Source organism: Pongo pygmaeus, chromosome 5, assembly GCF_028885625.2.
Source record: "Pongo pygmaeus isolate AG05252 chromosome 5, NHGRI_mPonPyg2-v2.0_pri, whole genome shotgun sequence".
NCBI classification, from domain to species: Eukaryota; Metazoa; Chordata; class Mammalia; order Primates; family Hominidae; genus Pongo; species Pongo pygmaeus.
In genome coordinates, this window is record NC_072378.2 from 2,085,728 (window position 1) to 2,109,299 (window position 23,572).

Below are 23,572 nucleotides of genomic sequence, written 5' to 3' on the forward strand. Positions count from 1 at the left end.
AAAATAATGAAAAGCAACAATGTTTCAGTCTAGGCTCCCCTGCATGGAGGTGATTAGCTGGAAGCGTCCCCTATGCTGAAGTCTGATGAGTGACAGCTTTTGCACACTGTCACCAAATTACGATGCAAATTCTATGGAAATCATTAGAGCAGCACTCACTGTAAGAAGTATGATCTGGGACTGAGTTTTGGAGCTTCTCAGAGGTTTACTCCGATCCTGTCAATCTGACTGCAGAGCTGCTTTCCCTAGGTGTCTAAAACGCTCTCCTGGGGATTAGAGACCACACCCTGGTGCAGTGAATGGGATTCCTCCAATTCCAAATGGCTCCAAAACCTCTGCTTTCTCCCTCGACTGCTTCCATTCTCACTGCTTATCTCCAACCCTTTGGCCCAAATGTCTCCATTCATTCAGTGCCTCATTACACAATTATTGGGTACTCATCAGGTGCTTAAGCACTGGTGAATGTAAACAATAGAAGCTTGGTCCTTGAGGCATACTGATTCTGTTAGGCAATTTAAGAATACTCACAGCAAAAGGGGAATACTGTAATCGAAGTAATTACCAGCCAATTAGGAACAAAAAAAAGGAAATGCTGCGCTAAGAAATGCTGTGCTGCTTGAGAAGGTCAGGGCAGGCTGAGAGTGGAGCACAGGATGAGTGGCAGGTTTCCAGGTGGTCAGTAGGCACCACAGTAGGTGTGGGGGAAATCTGGACAGATAGAAACATGAGCAAAATTGAGAAAGACAGTGAGGCGGTTAATTTTGTGTGCTAACTAGAATATGCCAACCAGACTTGGTCAAACACCTGCCTAGATGTTGCTCTGAAGGTTATTTTTCAGATGTGATTAACATTTAAATCAGTACACTGAGTAAAGTAGATTACTCCCTACAATGTGAGTGGGCTTCATCCACTCAAAAGACATCACCCAGGAGGAACAACTAATTCTGCCTCCAAGCGGCCTAGATGTTGGACTGGAGCTGCAACATCAACCTTTCCTGTGTCTCTAGCTTGCCAGCTAGCCCTGCAAATCTCAGACTTGCCAGCCCCACAATCACATGAACCAATTCCTTCAAAATCAATCAATCAATCAATCAATCAATCAATAGCTCTCTCTCTCTCTCTCTCTCTCTCTCTATATATATATATATATATATATATCCATCCATCCCACTGGTTCTGTTTCTCCAGAGAACCATGACTAATGTGGATATGGTGAATTCAAGAAACTATCAGCACAAAATGGCTGGGTTACAAAACACATACACACAAGCCGGGGGGCATGCGGTGCAAAGGCAGGAAAGTGCTAGTCACAAAGGGACTGGGACACTGGAGAATTTACACTTCCCCCAGGGCAAGAGAGAGCCACCAACAGTTTAAGCTGAGGAGTGATCATCTGACATGATCAGATGGTCACTCCAGCTAAAACTCACTGGCAGCAAATGAATGGAAAAAAGAAAGACTGGAAGCAGAAGACCAGGTAGGAGGTTACTATAACAGCCCAGGCAGGACAAGGTAACTGATGTGGGCAAGGAAAGGACAAGAGATGACACCGCTACCAAAGCTATGCTAGTGGGGTAAAATCAACAGGACCTGCTGGTGAAGACATGAGTGAGGGGAAAGGAGGAAGACAGGATGACTCCAAGATTTCTGACTTTGGCTCCCAAATGGATTGTGGTCCTGCTTTGAACTAGGATGGGGAAAAACACAGAGGTGATAGAAGGGAGGGACACGTGGAGTAGGAGATGTCTATGAAATACCTACATGGAAATTTTGAGGCATTTGGAATTCAGGGTCTGGAACTCAGGAAACAAATCTGGACTGGAGACAAGGCTTTGGGATTCACAAGGGAAGAGTGACTGCAGCTGTAGACATAGAAAGTGAAAAAAGTAGGAGAGAGCCAGGAATGGTATGTTAAGACACACTAACCTGCAAGGGTGGGCAGAACAAAGCACTGACAAAGAGGTACAAGGAAAACCAGCAGAGGAGGGAAAATCAAGAGGAAAAGTGACAGTGATAACACACGCCAGCAAAGCAAGTAAGACAAGGACTGAAGTTACAGGGTTTAGCCATGAAAGGTAATTTAGATGATCTTATATAACAACAGGTTAGGGTATGATGGGGAAAACAACCAAATATAATGAGTTGAACAGTCCCTAAGAGATAAGAAAATGGACATAGTGACTGAAGCCACTGGGCTGTGAAACAAAGGCTAGGGGAATAATGAGAAAGATACTGACAGCCCGTTGTGGAACCCTAGAAATTATCCACCCTTATTGACACAGGTGTTGGGTTACTGTGCTTCATCTTTAATTCAGCTCTGTTGCAGGGATCCCTAATGCAGAACACTGACCACAGGGCCACAATGACTTCTGGACATTAGACTCAGACAGCTTGGCATTTTCAGTTGGGTGATGATGTTGGAAACTGTTTTCAATTTGCAACCTAATTGCTTCCCAAATAAAGATCTCAATGATGCTTCTCATAGGAGAAATACATTTATTCCAAAGAGTGCACTGAGTAGTTTTTAGCTATTTTACATATAATTTTATAGTTATAGGAGCAAAAATCAGTGATCAGAAATATTTTATGTACAAGTTTGGTATTATGACTCAGAGGAAAAAAAATCATAAGTATAGCATTTGTTAATGAACACCAAGTACCTTCATAAAAACATGTTTATTTGAACATGCAAATAAGAGTTAGTTGTTTACTCTCATCAAAATTATAGCATGTCTTCAGGAAAAGAATTCTAGGTCAAAGCAGACTAATGTTCAGGACAGCCAAGAGTAAAACATTAATGAATATTTACTCATATTATGTGCCAGACACTGTGTCCTTCAACCCTCACCTATGGCTGGCACCATTATCCTCACTTTACAAAAGAGAAAACTGAGGCACAGAGAGGCTGAATAACTACTTGAAAGTCACAGAACTGAGAACTGGCAGAGAGGAGATCTGAATGCACGTGTGTCCACACAATGTCAGACACTACCTGAGATGAACAGTAAGCCTTGGCCGGGCATGGTGGCTCAGGCCTGTAACCTCAGCACTTTGGGAAGCCGAGGTGGGTGGATCGCTTGGGCCCAGGAGTTCAAGACCAGCCTGGGCAACATGGTGAAACCTCGTTTCTATAAAAAATACAAAAAAAAAAAAAATTAGCTGGGCATGGTAGTGCACAACTGTGGTCCCAGCTACTCGGGAGGCTGAGGCAGAAGGACTGTCTGAGCTGGGGAGGTCAAGGCTGCAGTAAGCCAAGACTGCACCACCGCACTCCATCCTGAGTAACCAAGCAAGACCCTGTCTCAATAAATAAACAAACAAATAAATAAGCCTTTATCCTATGATCTCATTAAAGACAGAGGTGCCCCCTAACTTGTCCTTTAACTTGCAGTCTTGATCCCTGCAACAAAGCTGAACTAAAGATGAAGTGCAATACCAGACTGCTCCCTAACTTGTACTTTCTCCTGCTCCTCTTCCACAAGTTCATTCTGAAGAGTCCTAGGCTGTTCTATGCAAATGACGAATCATTTGCCACCCCTTAGATTTTCCGGCTTGCATCCGGATCAGTGTGTTGGCTGTAAACCAACCAACACAGATGATCAATATTACAGCACAAAGGAAGTAAAAAGCACTTGTGATTATCCAGTAAGCTAGGGATCAGAAAAGAATGATTGCAAAATCCTAACATACAGTAGAATAAGGAAATGTTTCCAGGTATTTGTCAGAAAAGGGCCAGCTTCCATCTGGACCATGACCTACAAACACCATTAATGCTCCTAACAGAACTATTTAAATAAGATTCCACTGTTTGTTCTCTGAAATCTCCTGGGACACAATGACTACCTAGAAGGTAATCAGACCTCGACCACAGGAGAGCCAAGGACAGCCATTCCAGCTTTCCTGCCATTCTCACCTCCTGGCAGGTGAACTCTGCTCCCATCCCAGCCCCTGAAGAGAAAAAAAGAGAGAGACGAATAGAAAAGAAAAAACTGTGAAAAGAAAGAAATGAAGGAGAGGGAGAAAACAAAGAGGAGGGAGAAAGGAAACAATTACACTAGAGGTAGTTTCTGCTAGACCAACACTGAGCCAGGCCATCCCAGTTTTCACTCTCTTCTGGACACTCACCAACAATATACTTTATTTTTGTCAAAATTGCCTTTGGATGAGGCATCCTGATTCCTGGGTAAAAATAACATGAAACCCGTGAAGTCAGAGACTCTTCTATAGTAGAGACCCAGAATGCAATTCACTAATTTCGAAAGAATTTGTCACAGCTGTAGGAGACCTGTGAGATCATGATTGCTGTTTCCATCTAAGAGTTAGATTCTGCCTAGGATAACTGTCCATAAGGGTAACATTCCAACTAAATTTTCGCATTACTGTGTGCTACAATTAATTTTTTTAATCTAGTTAATAAAGTGCTTTCACAGAGTATATCATTAACAAAAGTTAATCGAGAAATACTCCAGAGCAATAGTCCCAACAACAGAGATATTATAACCCTCCTATCAGAATACACAGAAATGGAATATGAGTATCTCGAAATGCAAACTTCAGCAAACATCACAGGAATTTTTTTAAGTGTTTGCATATAACATGTCAAAAACTAATGAACTCTGATTCTATTAGCATTTACTCTCCTAAATTCTATCACTCAAAATAATATGAAATCATGAAAAACACCTAACATGTGAACTAAAATATACACACAAATGTCTACGACAATCATGATAGGAGGTGCTAAGCTGGTTAACTAACAAGATCTCTTGAGGCTGGGATTTTCCTCACCCTAGACCCCCAGATGCATTCATCCCTGTAGTCCCTTGTAACCAATCAGTACTTGATGACTCTGAAAGAATCATCCAGGAATGATTCCAGATGCAATTTAAGTTCCATATCCAATTCTAGGCCAGTAACATTTGCTGAAATGCAGTGAAGTCAATCAGTAACAAGTTAGTCAAAACAGTGAAGAAAAGATAATGCAGGCAGTAATTACTTCTGAGTGGTGTGATTACGGGTGTTAGGTTTTTTTTTCCCCTGAAACTTTATATCCTTCTATACTTCCAATTTTTCAATAGTGAATATCATTTTTACTATTCTGAATGTTAAGGAAAAAAGTTTATGAAATATATATATTTCCATATATATGTCATATAGATATATAAAATGTTTCAAGTCACTACTACGGTCCCCATAAATGAGTGGTTCTCAACCCCAACCTCACTTTTCAAACACCTCAGAATGTTTTTAAAAACAGCCAGCTCCAAGTCCTACCCTAAGCCCACTGAACTGCATAGAAGAGCCAAGAGTTATTCAACATGCCCAAGTAATTCTATTACACCACCACCATCAGAACTATGCTTTATGGATGCTTCAACTACAAATGGCAACTTTCTTATCTTTGGAGAGGACTGAAATCAAAGGTCAGAACATCAACAAAAAAGCAAAGTATTCTTTTGGAACAAGCTCCAAATCTAGAGAAACAGCTGATTCTAGTGAGAATTTCAGTAATTCCTAGAGAGTGACTGTGGAAAAGGCAAGCACAGCAGGAGACACCTGAGATTGCATTGGACGCAGGGAGTGAGGTGCCAATTGTGGCTGGAACTATAGGAAGGAGCGGCAGGCCAGAGCTGTTTCCCTGGGATTCCAGAACAGAAGGCTGTGCCACACAGGGGTCCCCTGGGTCAAAATGGCAGCTGAATCTCAGTGGTGACATCCCACCACTGATCTAAAAGGATCCATTCACAGACGAAAATGAAGACTGAAAAGCCAACACCAACACCACCCTTCTGTGCTTCTCAGCACTTCTGGGCCTTCACATCCTCCTTTTCCTCCCCCACCTTTATAAGCACTCCCCTTTTCTTCAGTGTACACTCCACACCCTCTCCATCCCACCTTAAGTGATCTGCCTTGAGCTGGGCCCATTTTTTAAACAGGTAAAACTGCTTTTAAGAGAAAGAAACATTTATCCCATGCAGCGTACAATTAAGAAAGCATCCCTTCCCCATCCCCAGGGCAGTCATGCCTCCTTCCACCTAAGCTTGGTGAGCTTTGGAACTGGTGGTACGAACTGATCCAAAGGGTGTGCTTTAACAAATCCTTCCAAAGAAAACTTGGAAATCAGCTATTTAAACTTGGAGTCCACTTCTCTGTAGGAAGGGCATTCACTTGAACACAAATTTAGTTCCTGCACCATAATGTGCAGTGTTAAGAGTAACTCTGAATAATGCATTTGCTGCATGGAATAGCTTTCTCAGTACAACTGTGTAGTATTGTAGAGCTCCCTTTTTGCCCCTGGAATTAGCCCCAATACCCCCTGTTGACAGCTTCAACAAGTGGGGTCCAGGTATGACATCTGAGAAGCGAGTAAAATAAGGCTCCAGTCGACAATGGGGCAATGGAAGTGGCCAGGCAGCCAGGCTCTGGGCAGCAACCACACCAGAGGCTAGCTCCTGGAGGCAAACTCTATGATTGATGTGATGAAGTGGGGAAAGGGAAGGGGAAGCAGACAGGAAGAGCAAGAGTCCCTGAAGCAAACTTCTAGTGGTGGGGGTCTCCGGTGGCTCCACTTTTCCCCAGGGCTTCACTGCAGATGGGGTGAGAGAGGGCATCAGCCAATCACTGTCCAGAGGTAGGACACTGCCTGCATCCAGTCTGGTATACAAGAAAAACCAAAGTGATCCTCCAGGATAACAATGTTCTCATTTCCAGAAGATCATTACGCAAGGCACTTTCTTTCGTCCTAGTACAGATAAGGGTGGTTCAAAAAGACTCAGAAGTTTGCCCATGGGCTGTGCATGGTGATTCATGCCTGTAATCTCAGCACTCTGGGAGGCCAAGATAGGAGAATCACTTGAGCCCAGGAGTTCAAGACCAGTCTGGGCAACATAGAGAGACCCTGTTTCTATAAAAAAAAAAAAAAAAAATACAAAAATGAGTCACGTGTGGTGGCACACACCTGTGATCCTAGCTACTCAGAAGGCTGGGGTGGGAGGATTAGTTGACCCCAGCATGTCCAGGCTGCGGTAAGCAAAGATCATGCCACTGCACTCCAGCCTGGGCAAGAGCAAGACAAAAAAAAGTAAATTTGCCTGTGACACCCAGTGAGTACTGAGGTCAGGAATCAAACTCATGTTCATCTTTCTCTCCTCTCCCTTTACAGATTTATCTTAATTCCAAGGCCAGAATTCAGGTACCAGAAATGGGTACTTTGTCCAGATCATCTCTGACAAAAATATTTGCCTATTAACACAATCTTACTACAACTAAATAGAAAACAAAAACTGTTGACCTATAAGATAAATGAATCTTTCAAAGCATTATTTGATTGCTCTGCCTGAAGAATACTAAATTGTAAACCAGTCATCCAGCATGAGCCTCTACCTGTAAACCTCGAAGGCTTATTCCTGCCTAGAGCCCCAGGGAAGCAGCTTCCGCCTCCACATTCCAAGCTGCTAGGAAAACAACAATGCTGCCTCTTCCACTGCAGGCTTTGTGAGACTCCTCTGAAGACTCCCCTCCAGAGTCCACAGCTGACTTCCTCCTCAGAGTCCCACCACAGGATTAATTCCTGAAATCTTTCCCAAATCCAAATGTTAAGCATTATCTACATTAGTCAATGTCCTACTAAAAGTTTCCATTATACATACTATAAATTTTGACTGAGGAAAACTAAAAATCTAGACGCTTTTATTATCTACGTATATTTACATCTATTTCCTGAAACGTATATTTAAAGAGAAGAAAAACCACAGTCCCTAAAGGTTAAGTGATCTCCATTCTTCAAAGACCTAAGCAGTAATCTCAGGTTTCCTGGACCCATCCCTAAGCCCTCCACTAACAGCGATGTCCTATATAGAGAATCTGCTAAGATTTCTAGTTGGGCTCCCAATTATTTCCCTGGCCTAGATAAAATACTTCCTTTTTTTAGCAACTAAAATGAAATTTTCCGTAGTAACAATCTGGCAATAGTATAAACTTTTGGTAATGCTTAAATAGGTTAAAAACTATATGTTCAAACAGTAAATATTAAAAGACAACTCAATGGAAAGAAAATACTATATAAATTTAAATAATTTGAACTTACTAAATTAGTCAAAATAGCGAAATTGATAAGGGATAAAATTAAAAACCACTGTTGTCCACAAAAAAGCTGAAAGTAAAAAAAGAGGGACTTCAATACTCGGTCAACTCTTCTAGTTCTCCTTTTCAAGGTTTATATTTAAGTGTAGAAAAGCAAAACTTTACAAAAATCTACTATGTATTATTACTTCCCCTCAAAAACAACCCCCAAAACCTTCCCATCCACCTTGAGAAATTCACTTAATGCATTTAGCATTCTCCCCCCGCCCCACCCCGCTGATCCTTCCCCTAATACCCAGGGTTGACCAACTCACAAAGCCAGCAGGATGCCTAAGTCAACATTATAAGGATGGGGGACAAGAAAGAGTGCCTGGTCAAAACAACAAGATCAGTCACCACCCAGAAGCTCCCCAAAACTTGATTTCGGTTTCAAGTTCCCAAGTTAAACCTGAAACAACACAATGATGATTTGAATATTCCTTCCAAGCACACTCAGAGACTAGGGAGAGCTGCAGAAACAGAGCTGTAAGGATTCCCTGGGGATCTTGACTCCTAAGTTCTGCTACTATATTCTTTGTGAGGCATGAAAAGTGCCCAAGGGCCAGGAACAGTGGCTCACACCTGTTATCCCAGCAGTTTAGGAGGCCCAAGGTGGGCGGATGGCTCACAAGTTTGAGATCAGACTGGGCAACATGGCAAAACCCCATTTCTACAAAAAGAAAAATACAAAAAGTAGCCAGATATGGTAGAGCCCACTCAAAGTCGCAGGTACTCAGAGGGCTGAGGTGGGAGGATGGCTTGAGCCCAGGAGGCGGAGGTTGCAGTGAGCTGAGATGGCTCCACTGCTTTTCAGCCTGGGCAATAGAGCCAGACCTTGTCTCCAAAAAAAAAAAAAAAAGCCTAAGGAATTTGCCCAGCAAGCCCAAGGAAGTGGTTAAAATGAAATCTGAAACAACCAACAAACGAATGCTCACCAAGCACCTTTTATGGTGCTCAATATCAAACGGGTACCAGGAAGGTTGAAGTATTATAAAGTACAGTAACTCCAAATTCTTCCAGACAGTCCTGGTTTCCAACATTCAGTTCCACTCTAGATCATTTATATATGAGATAATGTATGTCCTACCTTGGAGTCAAGAAAAAAAATAGTCACCACAGGTTTAAGACATGATCCCTAATCCCCAAGAAGTTCATATTTCGGTTCTGAGCAAATGAAATCAGATAAATGAAATTGTTTTTCATTTCAGAATCTGAACAAATGAAATTGGACAAATGAAATTTCTTTTATAGTATTCAATAGGTGGTTCCCAAATGTACTGTATGGACTAATGCCAATCCATGACACATTTTTAACCTGTTCTTTAGCAAAATGAAAAAAATGGAAATGAGAAAAAGTAGTTCACATAGTCAAAAGTATATAATTTGGTGAGTGTTCTTTATTCTGGGAGCATGTTCTTCTTATATTTTGGTGTGTAAAACGGGGTTTTTTTAATTACTGTGATATCAGATAGCAATTTGTTATTCCTAAGATTCTTACTTTCAAAATAACCTAGCCGCCATATATCAATCTCAGGTTTTTACCAGTCTATGTAAAATCTAAAACTCCATGAGCTACTGACATTGAGAATTTTTACGCATTCATTCTCCTAGACCCCAAAAGGGGGTACAACAAACATCTTATCCTCAATTCCTGATGCCACTTTTGAAACATCAAACCATAACAATCTTTGTTTGTCAGTGCTTATAGCCCATGAAATTTACTCACACCACTCCAATCAAAATCACAGCCTCACTGGTGTGATCTACCACTCACATCCACTTTCACGTTTCTTAGAAGACTTCAAAACTGGTTTGTCATCTCTCTGTCCACCATCATATATATCATCATTTTCTATCGTTGTTCAGGTAGGAGGCCACAAAAACCAATCTGCAGTTAATTGAATCAGAAATCTATGAAAGCTACAGTGCAGACTGAAGAAGATGACTGAGAGGCTTCATAATGAGGAACAGCACCCAAAATCACACTGCGGAACAGCTCCCAGAGAACAGCACTGCAGTGACAGAGACGGCACCGCTGCAGCACCAGCACCAGTACAGGACTGGATGCTCATGCCTATCTCAGGCCTCCAGATGCCCGCGACCTTCTCCCCTTCAGCCTCTTCCATAACCACACTACTCCTTTCCTCCATCAGCTTCTCCCCTGACTGCATAGAAGCCCATTTCCCCTCCAACACGAAAAAAAACCTTTCCCAGATCTAAGGCAAAGGGAAAAACACGCAAGACAGAATGTAAATTTGTGCTGCCAGGGGCTGGGAAGGGAGGGGATGGGGAGTGACTGATTAGTGGGTATGGGCTCTCCTTCTGGAGTGATGAAAAAGTGTTCTGGAACTAGAGTGGTAAAGATGGCACAACCTCGTAAATGTACCAAATGTCAGTAATGATAAATTGTATGTTACATGTTATCACCAAAACAACAAAAACATCTCTGGCCTCCCTCAGATTCCACGATATTACTCAGTACTTTTGTTCTCTCTCCTCTCCCCTCCCTCCCTAGCTTCCTTCTCTTCCAAGCCTGAAATGCAAACATTTTCCTCCTTCTCACTCTCATCCTTCTGTCTCCACATTCTCTCATTTGGAGATATCATCCATGATCAGTAGCAATTCTACTATCCACCCTAAGGAAGAGAGCTCTACAGCAAGTCTTAGAAAACTTTTTCAGTGAAGAGCCAGACAGTAAACATTTGAAGCTTTCAAAGTCACACGGTCTCTGTTGCAGCTATTTAACTCTATGTGGAAGCAGCCAGAAATAATAAGTAAACAGGTGTTCTATGCTCTAACAAACCTTTATTTACAAAAACAGGGCTGGCTGTGGTGGCTCACACCTGTAATCCCAGCACTTTGAGAGGCCGAGGTGGGCAGATCACTTGAGGTCAGGAGTTCTAGACCAGCCTGGCCAACATGGAGAAACCCCAATTCTACTAAAAATACAAAAATTAGCCAGGCATGGTGGCAGGCACCTGTAGTCCCAGCTACTCAGGAGGCTGAGGGATGAGACTCTCTTGAACCCGGTGGGGGGGCCGAAGTTGCAATGGGCAGAGATCGCGCCACTGCACTCCAGCCTGGACAACAGAGGGAGACTCCATCTCGAAAAACAAAAACAAAAACAAAAACAGGAGGCAGCTGGACTTGGTCCAGGGGATACAGTTTGTCGATCCTGCTCTAAAGTATGATACACTGCACATCTACATTCCCATTCCTTCTTATATGCAGTATATTTCCTCCAGGATTTCTGAGGAGGTATGAACTCCAGATGTCATTCAACAAATATCTATTGAGAGCCCACCATATTCCAGACACTGCACTAGGGATACAGCAGTAAAATACAGTCTTATCCTCATGGATTTACACAAACTGAATGTCACTGGTATCAACCATAAAAATAAACACAACAAACAAAACAAAAACCCTTACTTCTCCTGACTTTCCTAATCCAACAATCCAATCAGTAGCTAAGTCCTTTTATTCTCTTCTCACAGCTTTCTTATTCCTTCCTATCCATCATACATGAGGCGTCACCAAGAACAAACATTCCTTGTATACAAAAAGCAGACTCTCTTAAATAAAATATGCAGATTTCTAGATATTTGAATGATAATATCAAAATTCATGAAAATCAAAACAAGATCCTACCGGGAGGCCAAGGCAGGCAGACCACCTGAGGCCGGGAGTTCGAGACCAGCCTGGTCAACGTGGTGAAACCCCGTCTCTACTGAAAATACAAAAAATTAGCTGGGCATGGTAGCGGGTGCCTGTAATCCCAGCTACTCAGGAGGCTGAAGCAGGAGAATCACTTGAACCTGGGAGGCGGAGGTTGCAGTGAGCCGAAATTGTACCACTGCACTCCAGCCTGGGCAACAAGAGTGAAACTCCGTATCAAAAAAAATAAAAATAAAAAAATCCTAGCAAACTTACAAGATTTGAAAAGACATAAATTTTCTGATCTCGAGGGCAGGCCCTATTAGCATATGGTAGACACTAGAGAAACATTCTCGAAAATGATAGGAGTAATCTCTAAATGAAGGTATGAGAGTTTACATCAGGTACAATTTTAAAGCAAAAAAAGAGAAAGCATTGAAATTAATGCAAGAAGTTTACGGTCACTCAGTGAGTAAATTAAAAAGTGAGGACCTGTAATCCCAGCACTCTGGGAGGCCGAGGTGGGAGGATCACCTGAGGTCCAGAGTTCAAGACCAGTCTGACCAACATGGAGAAACCCCGTCTCTACTAAAAATACAAAATTAGCCGGGCGTGGTGGCACATGCCTGTAATCCCAGGTACTCTGGAGGCTGAGGCAGGAGAATCACTTGAACCTGGGAGGTGGAGGTTGCTGTGAGCCGAGATTGTGCCATTGCACTCCAGCCTGGGCAACAAGAGCAAAACTCCATCTCAAAAAAAGAAGAAAAAACAAGTGATGATAGTGTACACAAAGGGGCCACATAAGGAAGGGAAGGTTTTAGCCAACAGAGTTAGAATCATCCCCTTAGGGGTGATGGGGAAGCAGGCATATTCTTCTTCAGGGCTGGACAAATGTCCTTCTGAGCTAGACTTCTTCAGGCAAACTGAGACTAATCTATCATATTAAACTTACTAAACATTTCAACAAAACCAAACCTACTATACTTCCCATGCCTATACATACAGGGAAATATAAAATGTCTCCCCCAGGGACGATGCCTAATTCATTCCATACTAAGCACCCAAATCCAGGTCTTATCATTTTGTTCTTCAAGCAAAAAGAAAACAAATGCAAAGCTGGAGCTCCCCATAGTCTGCATGGAGAAATAAGAGGAAAACTGGGGCCAGGCACAGTGGCTGACACCTGTAACACCAGCACTTGGAGAGGCTGAGATGGCAGAATTGCTTGAGCCTAGGAGTTTGAAACCAGCCTGAGCAGCACGGCAAGACCTCATCTTAACGACAACAACAAAAAAATACAAAAATTAGCCAGGCATAGTGGTGCACATCTGTGATCCCAGCTTCTCGGGAGGCTGAGGCCAAAGGATCACTTGAGCCCAGGAGGTTGAGGCTCCAGAGATCTGTGTTTGCACTGCTGCACTCCAGCCTGAGCAAGATCCTGTCTGGAAAATAAAAAAAAAAATTTTTAAATAAGAAAAAAAAAAAGAGGAAAACTGGTCTGTGTTGTCAATCTGGTAAGTTTCAGGAACAAGGCAAACAAATGGTGTTGGGAGCCAGTTCTCTATGGGTCTCTCCAGTTTCCGCATGTCTTATGAGCAGATTGCACTGACAGCGTTTATTGGCTACTATCTTTCCTGTACAGGACATCTGTAGATAGCATTTTAAGATAGCAATAGTGTTTCTCTCTGGAGCAGATGGAAGATTTGTTTGCTATGCAGAATAATAAAAATAATGTCTCCCTCAAAGCAAAGGCTGGGCAGGACTATTAGTTCCCTTACAAAAAATTGGGGTTTCCCAATCTCAGATTTTCTCAACTGTGGTGCATACCCACTGCATGGGCAACATCCACCTAGACCCACCCAGCCACCGTGTTGCCCACATGGTCTTTGAGGGGCAAGAAAGTACTATACAAACAGAGCTGTCACAAAAATGAAGTTCATACTGCCTGCTGACCCAGGAGTGCTGTGTCTTCTGCCATCATCCGTGGAATTTTAGGAAGCTAACTTGTTAGCCTGCAAGTAAGGTAAAATCTCAGGCCTCCCACAATTCTTGACAAACAGGGTTTCTGCTGTCTTTCTCCTTGACTGGGTTTACTCCAACAGGCATATATGCCACACTTGCATTTTCTCCTGCAGGTCTCTTGCAACAAAGCTTCCATTTTGAAGGATTCCACTGTAAACTACAATAAATATGTTTATCAATATTGATCACCAAAAAATACTACTAGTATCTGCATATACTTGCAAAATTCCAATTCATCATTTTTAAAGAACAGATGTAAAAATATACTTCGAATAAAGCAATACTAAAAATCTAACTTCTTTTGTGAAAAGTTATAGAAATACAGTACCCTTCTAAGAAACATAGAAAAATCATGTTTTGATTTTAAAAGATTTCTAAAAGTGCCAATTAGAGGCTTTTTCACTCAGCATTAAGGAACATATTTTTGTTAAACATGATCAAGCAATTCATTTCACATTACAATCAAACTCAGTGCTCAAGCATAATATATATATAATACAACCAGGCTTTGGTGGTTCATTTTCCCAAGTGTAATTAGGCGGTATAAAGAAATACTTTCTATAAATCCCTAGTAAATACCTTTATTTTTTCACTCTTAAGTTTAAAAGAACTTAGTATGAAGATCTGAGAAAGGATTCCCCTAAAATCACACGTGGTAAATTGTTTAAAAGGCACAGTTTGAACAGTCTGAAACAAATGAAGTAAAATACCCTTCAGCCAAGAACGTCACTGCATATAAAATCATCCAACCTCAAGTCTATGTAACTCAATTCTACGTAAGTAAATGCCAAAATAATATCCTGGAAAGCTGAGTCATTTCAATGAGTAAATTTATATAAACAATTGGGTTACTACTTATGGTAAGTCACAAGATTTTGGCAGGAAAATTGCTTACTGGCTTGCCAAAGACTAGGTTTGGCACATTGGTACCCCACTGCCAAGAACATTACTGATAATCAGCTTTCTATCCTACAGGATTACCTTTCAGACATGTTTTACTCACTCATTTCCTATGTATTAAGCTTATATAGGAATGGTTAATGCAATTGCGCACCTTACTTCTGGAAGTGTGGGATTCCCAAAATTCCTCAAGAAAGGAAGAAAAGCATGAGAAATTGTAAATTGGAAGGACCTTTTTTTTTTTTCTGAGACAAAGTCTCGCTCTGTCACCCAGGCTGGAGTACAGTGGTACGATCTCGGCTCACTGCAAGCTCTGCCTCCCGGGTTCAAGCGATTCTCCTGCCTCAGCCTCCTGAGTACCTGAGATTCCAGGCACCCACCACCATGCCAGGCTAATTTTTGTATTTTTAGTAGAGATGGGGTTTCTCCACATTGGCCAGGGTAGTCTTGAACTCCTGGCCTCAGGTGATCTACCCACCTTGGCCTCCCAAAGTGTTGAGATTACAGGCATGAGCCACCACGCCCCGCTTGGAAGTATCTTTAACATCAGGAAATGCAAATAATCAACAAATAAATAAAGGAGAAAGAAAGGAGAAAACTGAAATATACTAAGAATAGCCTGGTTAACATCAATCATGAAACTAAAGGGAAAGTGTTAGTTTTGATGCCTTCTAAGTAAGAGCTACAGAAAGTTCTGGGAGACAGGGAAGAAGACTGGCTAAAGGTACAGTACAGCACAGCAGCATGGCCACCTTTAGGACTTGCCCACTCTACAGCAGCCACCTCTGAGCACTTTTAAGTCATTTTTAAGACAAAGAGGCCAGGTGCAGTGGCTCACACCTGTATTATCAGCACTTGGGAGGCCAAGACCAGAGGATTGCTTGAGGCCAGGAGTTCAAGGCTAGCCTGATCAGCTGGTGAGATCCTGTCTCTACAAAAAAAAAAAAAAAAATAGTAAAAAATCAGTCAGGCTTGGTGGCAGCTACCAGGGAGGCTGAGGCTGGAGGATCACCTGAGCCCAGGAGTTCAAGGCTGCAGTGAGCTATGACTGCACCACTGCACTTCAAACTCCAGTGGAACAAAACAATTCACTGTCTTCCCCCAGAAAACTGATTTTCCTTCCCAGTCATTGCGTTTCTGGCCATACTATTACCATCCAACCTGTCGCCAAAATGCGTTTGCATCCTTGATCTCATTATCCTCATACTTTTACTATTTTCATTCATCCTACACACCCCTAACTGTATTCCCAAGCACTTATCCATCCTTCTCTCATTCCTTCCCATTGTGAGAACTTATACATAATAAATAAGAACTATCACTTCATAAACAATACATGCCAGGAACAGTGGTAGGCCTTATTATAATATAATCATCATTTGTAATCCACACATCAATTTGTGATGTGTGCATAATTAACTCCATTTTTCTACCCAAGAAAAACCCAAGAATTTAAAACTCCTTCCTCTACCCTAATTTCCCTGCTTTGATCATTACACATTACATACATGTACCAAAATATCACACATACCCCATAAATATGTACAATTATTATGTACCAGTTAAAAAAAAAATCGTTCCTCACCAAAAAGTCACTTCATTCATTTGATATGTCCTACAAAGATGGACAGCTCCAAGTTTTCACTCTATCCTTACAAATTCTGACAACATACAACTCATATGAATTTCTTCTTAGTTTACAAACTTAATTTCAAATTCAGAAAAAATTAATAGTTCATTGGTTTCATTTTTAAAAAAATTATCCTGGCCGGGCGCGGTGGCTCACGCCTATAATCCCAGCACTTTGGGAGGCCAAGGTGGGCAGATGACTTGAGGCCAAGAGTTCAAGACCAGCCTGGCCCACATGGCAAAACGCCAACTCTACTAAAAATACAAAGATTAGTTGGGCGAGGTAGCGCACGCCTGTAATCCCAGCTACTCAGGAGGCTGAGGCATAAGAATCACTTGAACGCGGGACAAGGAGGTTGCAGTGAGTGAGATCATACCACCATTGCACTTCAGCCTAGGCAACAGAGTAAGGCAACAGAGTAAGATTCTGTCTCACAAAAAAAAAAAAAAAAAAAAAAAAAAAATCCAATTGGCTTTATGTCTAAAACTGAAATTACTACACTGCTTAAATATAAAGATAATTGTATAATTTCTCTATTGTACACATAATCCTAAATCAGCATGTAATCCAAACATCACACTACTGTAGACTAGGAGCAGACCTTAGATTCCTAAGAACAATCAGGTAACTCTTTCACTTAACAAGAAAAACACTCAAAAAATGTAAGGCTATACGATTAATTGGTATCAACACCCAACCTCTGATTCCCAGTCCAGAGCTCTTTCAATTAATCACATGTAACAGTCTTTGATAAAGCAGGACAGTACTCAAGACATCTCTCTCACCTCCAATTATGCCAGACCTTTTTTTTTTTTTTTTGAGATGGAGTCTTCCTCTGTCGCCCAGGCTGGAGTGCAGTGGCACGATCTCGGCTCACTGCAAGCTATGCTTCCCGGGTTCACCCCATTCTCCTGCCTGGGCCTCCCAAGCAGCTGGGACTATAGGCAACCGCCCCCATGCCCAGCTAATTTTTTGTATTTTTAGTAGAGACGGGGTTTCACTATGTTAGCCAGGATGGTATCGATCTCCTGACCTCGTGATCCGGAGATTTGGGAGGCCTGCCTCAGCCTCCCAAAGTGCTGGGACCACAGGTGTGAGCCACCACGCCCAGCCCAACAATGCCAAACCTTTTATCCCAGGACTGCAAATCCCAGCAAGGAAGATTTAGAATGGAAGTCACTGCCTACAATCCTCTTATATGAGAAGATAAGACCAGCTCCCAGATCTGCTTTGCACAGTCTTGAAAGACTCACTGGACATTAAATCTGTTGGCCTCCCAGTACTTTATAGCCTTGTGGTTGATTCCAAATACTACAGAACTTTCTGCTTCTAGATAATAGATTCCCCCATGCAAAGCAAGGCTAAATAGTAATACCTCCCACATTCAACTTCCTTTCCTAAAAGTCAAGAAATCTTTTATTATTCTGTTAACACTGTGGAGGGAAGGTCCATTCCAGTAATGAGGCAAAGGCCACTACTATGTGCAGACTTATTTCCTATTTGATAAGAATTACTCTTCCAGCCTGGCAGAAAAGATAAGTGACTTACCCAAAGCCAGTGCAGTTCAGAAAGAGCTAAGCAGTAATTCAAACACCTGTGATCCCAGCTACTCAGCAGGCTAAGGCACGAGAATCACTTGAACCTGGAAGGTAGAGGTTGCAGTAAACCGAGGTCGCACCACTGCACTCCAGCCTGGACAACAGAGTAAGACTCTGTCTCAAAAAAAAAAAAAAGAAAAAGAAAACCACCTCATAGAAGCTCTCTGTTGCTTCAACAAATATACTTTGAACAAAATGTAATGCACTTTGAACTGTACCTGGCACAAACTAAATGCTCAGTACTTGTTAATTATTTTAATCTACCATAATTATAACTATCACCATCATCATACCACTAGACTATCAATGTCATAAGGAAGATGGTAATTCAGTCTGTTGCATTTGCTGTTCAAAGTGCATTACTTGTAGAACTGGTAGAGAAAAGGGAAACAGATCAGAAAAATTTTTCAAATCTACAACCTGGTCATGTGATAGTGAAAGAAAATAGCGTTTTTCAGTAAAGAAAGCCAATGGTGCTGGGGAGCAATCACTTGCTAAAGAGGTTGGCACGGATAAAAGGGAGCCAGGTGCTAACAGTCAGAACAATGAGAAAAGACCCTGAAGGCATCTCAGACATCTCTGAGGCTGCCTCTCCCATCAGAGGCCCAGAGACCTAGGAGGACAGCATGGTTTGGGGAGACAGGCCCAGGGCACAGCTGGCCTGGAACACCTCAAGGAGTCCCAGAACATCCTCCATGCTGCTCCAACACCCTGGCTGCTGCAGTCACAGAATGTCTACCCAGTGAGTGTACAACCATTGTATCTTGGAAAAAAATAATTCATGTTTGGTTTTACAGGCTCATAGCTAGAAGGAACTTGCTTTGAGTCTCAGACTTTGAACCTTTAAGTTGGAGCTGGAACAAGTTAAGAATTTTAGGGACTACTGGAATTGTATTTTGCATGAGAAGGATGATTGTATTTTGCATGTGAGAAGGACGAGATCTGGGGAGTCAGGGGTGGAATGCCATGGTTTGGATGTTTGACCCCTCCAAATCTCACACTGAAATTTAATCCCCAATGTTGGAGGTGGGAACTAATAGGAGGTGTTTTGGTCATGGAAGCAGATCCCTCATGAAGGCTTGCTGCCATCCTCACAGTAATGAGTGACTCCTCACTCTATTAGCTCCCGCTAGAGCTGGTTGTTAAAAAGAGCCTGGCGCCCCACACCCCACCCCACCTCTTGCTTCCTCTCTCACCATGTAATCTCTGCATACACCAGCTCCATGAGTGGAAGCCTAAAGCTTTCAGCAGAAGCAGATGCTGGTGCCATGCTTCTTGTACAGCCTTCAGAACCATGAGCCAAATAAACCTCTTTTCTTTATAAATTACCCAGCCTCAGGTATTCCTTTATAGCAACACAAATGGATGAAGACAACTTTCATATCTTTATATCTGTAGCAGCATCAAAACAAGCCTTGGACACTGCAGACATGCAGTGAAGATGTGTTCCGCTAATGGAAAAAGTAAGTCAACAGTTTTGAAACCCCACTAGATGAAGGCATGTGGGAGGCAATAAGCTGAAAATGAGATTTCTATCTTAAAGTAGTTTATAATCTCAAGACCAAAGATACGTAAATTACTTATACAATCAACAGGGACTGCATACATGTAAATACAGAGGAAGTTCCTGGAACGGCTGCATTTGTCAGGATTAGGCTGAGAACACTGAGGCTCACGTTAAAAGGAATAAGAATTGTGAGGCCATTCAGCCACAAATAATTACTCCAAAGAGGTACAAGGCAACAGTATTCAAAAAACAGCAAGAACATCTCCAAGAGTGCAGTAAAGAACAGCATCATTAGCCAATGGGGGTGAGCTTTTAAGAGTGGCTGGCAGAGGGCCTGGAGACAGCAATGCAAAGCCAGAGCCTGAGCTTCTTTAAATCCTATTTAATAAGGTTCCCACTTTGGAAAAGGAGTGTGTCAAGAATCTATGGGAGGGGAAGGCTAGAATAAGAAGCCTGACAATACTCACTAGAGACACACAGCAGACAGGACACCCTGGCTGTCCGCACTATTCTCAAGCGGGAATTTGGGACAACCCATTTAAGAGCCCATCTTGGCACAAATGCCATGATAGCCCTAAGTGCCAGAGCAGTGGCATTTGAATCTGAAATCTCTTCTTAGAGTAAGACTATTTATTTCTCTCTGTCTCATAAGGCTTACCACAGTCTGTATAACAAAATGACTTACAGCAACTGCTGAGATCTGGGTTCAGATCTCAGTTCTGACACTCATTAGATGTACGACCTCAGGGAACATACTTAACCTTACTTAGCCAGGGATAAATGGGGATAATTATTATACCTGTCTCTTAGGTAGGGATATACAAAATGCTTAGCAGAGTGAATAGCTCAGTAAGTTCTCAGCCAGTATTATTAAGAAAACATACAATAAGGTATGGATTTTCAGACCTCTTGCATTAACACCACAGTGCTCCAGAGATCCTTGATACTCAAGTTGGGAGTCACTATCCTGGAATACAAATAAAAAACATAAAAGAGCAGTAAATTCCGTCTGCAAGTGTTTATGTGGTAGCTACAGAATTCAGCACTATGCTAGGGGTACAGAAGCCAATGCAACACCAAATGAGGAGACAATGCAGAGAGCAGATGCTGGAGGGAAGAAAGAAACACTGGGGCAGAGATTCAAACCAACCTGAAAGCCATGCAGGTGTTTTAAGTTGGAAATGAAATGAGGAACCAAAAAATTCCGGTCAGGAAGTGGTCTGCTGAGTGTGGTGCTTCAGGTAGACTCCCACGACAGGCTGCAGGACAAACTAGAGTGGGGGCCCACTTCCATACCTTCCTGGCCACTCAGTTCCAGCCAAATGACTGCTCTTAAAAGTCAAAATTAGGTTCCATTTCTAATCTGCACTGATTCATACTGCTGGTCATGTAAATTGGTATAGGCCACACCAACACAGCACATTAACATCTTAACTAATTTCCTGACAATACTAAAATAAAATCTCTACCTTCCAGAGATTAGGTAAACTTGGTAAACATTTGAGCTTCAGGTCCAGTCTGACAAAATGGAAAAAAGGGGATCATCTGCAGAAAGGTCCCAGCATTAGAAAACAAGGAGAAGGGGGAGGACAGTATGTAGGCCCTGACCTGTCTTACTGCCTCAATTCAAGGATTCAATTTCTCAACCTCAGATCCTCGCCCTGTTACTAGTTTTCAAACTCAGATCCACCTCTTACTAGTTTTCAAACTCTTGTCTATTATGATTACCTTAAGCAAAGCAAGATGGATGAATAACCAGCAGTAAATCAGGTATTCAATACTTGAAATTGTGGAATATTCTGTGACTGTGCAGCTGGCCAATTTCAACTTCTCCTTCTATTTTTTATTTATTTATTTATTTTTTTTTTGAGGCAGGATCTCACTCTCTTGCCCCAGGCTGGAGTACAGTGGTGCCATCATTGCTCACTGCAGCAGCCTCAAACTCCTGGACTCAAGTGATCCTCCTGCCTCAGCCTCCTGAGTAGCTAGCACTGCAGGTGAGCACCAACATGCCTGCCTCATTTTTTTAATTTTTTTGTAGAGACAACGTCTCAATATGTTGCAAGGGTTGGTCTCAAACTCCTGGCCTCACCTCAAGCAATCCTCCCGCCTCTGCATACCGAAGTGCCTGAGATTTCAGGTATGAGCCGCTGCCTCCTCCCCACTTAGCCTTTTCTAACACTAGAGAACTTTGACAGTGGTTTCAATACCAACTGGACACTTCCCAGCGGTTTAACCTCAGGTAAATCAAACTCCCATGCCTCAGTTTCCACATCTATAGAGATAATAAAAGTACCTCCTCAAAGAGTTTGTTATGAGAACTAAATGAGTTAATATTAGTCAAGCGACTGGAACATAATAGACACAATATGTATTAGCCATTATCACCTTTATTTCAGTGTTATAGTGGCCACCACCCAGAGATACCCAGGAGCACACACCTCACATTCTTTCTACAGCAGTATGTGGGCATGATGACTTCATGAGCACCGAATCTAAAACAGCACAGCTTGGTAAGGCACAGCGGTCGGATCCCACCTATTGCAACACGTCTGAGAGACGACTCTCACAAACCAGCCATGCTTAGCCTGAGACATTCCGAAGACCTCCTCTTGATTACCTTACTCGAGGAACTTATTCCTTTGGACATGGAACTAGCCGCACTTTTGGACCAGTGTGTCTCGGATACACTTCCAAATGTGTCAACCTTAATCTCAGAAGTTAGTGTGATTTTAAAAAGTTTTTTAAGTTCTTTTTCCTAAACATGTCCTAGTGGGTGACTCCACAGCATTACTTTCTTTCATGTTCTCTTTTCTATCTGGAAATCCGGTGATAGGGGACGAAACCAGCAAAGCACCCTTTTTCCTGCTTCCCAAACATTAGCAGGTAAGCGCCCCTGGAGCCGAGACACATCAAGAAGACCTCACCCGCAAGTTCACTGATCACCGGTTCTTTTCCCTTTCCGGCACTAGGAGCTGCGAAGCACGAAATGGGCTTGAAGGAAGAGAAGCTGCGGTCACCTGAGGGGCAGGTGAGAGGGGGCGGTCCTGCCCGGGTGTGAGCGCGACATCCCGCGCGGCACACACGCTCACAGCCCCCAGAGGAAGACCAGAGGCACTCGATGTATCCAGCACACCCCACACGCAACACACTAACTGCATCGTACCTTCCGTCCCACCTCCCGGCAGCAGACCCCTTCCGGGACGCCGAGAGGGCTGTTCCTGGAGACACCGCAGCCCGCGAGTAGCGGCGCGTAGGGAGAGCACGCGTGCCCAGGCTGCCTCGGCCGGCGCGCCCCCGCCCCCGCACTCACCTGGCCTGTGATACCGGTGATGAGCGCCACGTTCCTGGGCTTGCCCATCTCGCCGTCCCCGGAGCCCCGGGCGCTGGGGCAGCGTGCCGGTGCGTGTGCCATGTCCCGCGGCGGGCGTGCGGTCGGCGGCAGGGCGGAGCGCGGCAGAGGGCAGGCGCGGTGCCGGCAGGAACGCGGGGGTGTGCAGCACGAAGCGCCTCTCCAGGCTGCGGGCAGGGAGGGAGAGCGCACCGCGCGACCGGCCGCCACAGTCTGACAGGGGCGCACGGGAGGCCGTGCGGGGAGGGCCGGGGGCGGGCCGAGCCGGCCAAGGCGGGCCCGACGGGCCAAGCAGCGGGGCTGCGGCCTGACTGGCGCAGCGTCATTCGCGTCAGCCGGCGACGCTGTAGCAGGCCCCGCCCCTCCGCTGACGGCCACCGCGCGGGAGGGGCGGGGCCTGCCGCCGCCGCCGCCGCCGCCGCCGCCTCAGGGAAGGGGAAGGAGGCCGCGGTTTCGCGTCCCGCCTCTAGCCTGGCTGGCCATGGGGGCCTGGACGCAGTGGCCTCCCGAATCCCCCAGGAATCTTAATGTCGCCAGAGGATGCTGGGAGGAACACTGAGCCGACCTCTCCGTTAGGCTGAAGGTCTGAATTTTCAAACCCAGGGGTCACAGGGCCGGGGTCATCGACTTTGATAAATAATTCCTGGAAACCTGTTGCAGTGCCCTTTGAAAAGCCTGGTTTACGATACCTGAAGGGCACTAGCGTTACAAGTCCCCTAAACGGGGGTCACAGATGTGGGAGTGACTAACTGGGCTGGCTCTCGCTCTTTTGGCCTTTCCTGAGG

The 23,572-nt window shown here is 43.6% G+C and overlaps 1 protein-coding gene across 1 annotated transcript in view; it reads right to left on the reverse strand.

The window, feature by feature from the left end:
* The window catches only part of GMDS (GDP-mannose 4,6-dehydratase), a 616,989-nt gene extending 593,839 nt beyond the window's left edge, over nt 1-23,150 (reverse strand). Inside the window, exon 1 of the mRNA XM_054491027.2 lies at nt 22,749-23,150. Within this exon, the coding sequence (XP_054347002.1) occupies nt 22,749-22,850 (102 nt within the window). The 5' untranslated portion in view covers nt 22,851-23,150. The remainder of the gene's footprint in view (nt 1-22,748) is intronic.
* Nucleotides 23,151-23,572: the final 422 nt, after the last annotated feature.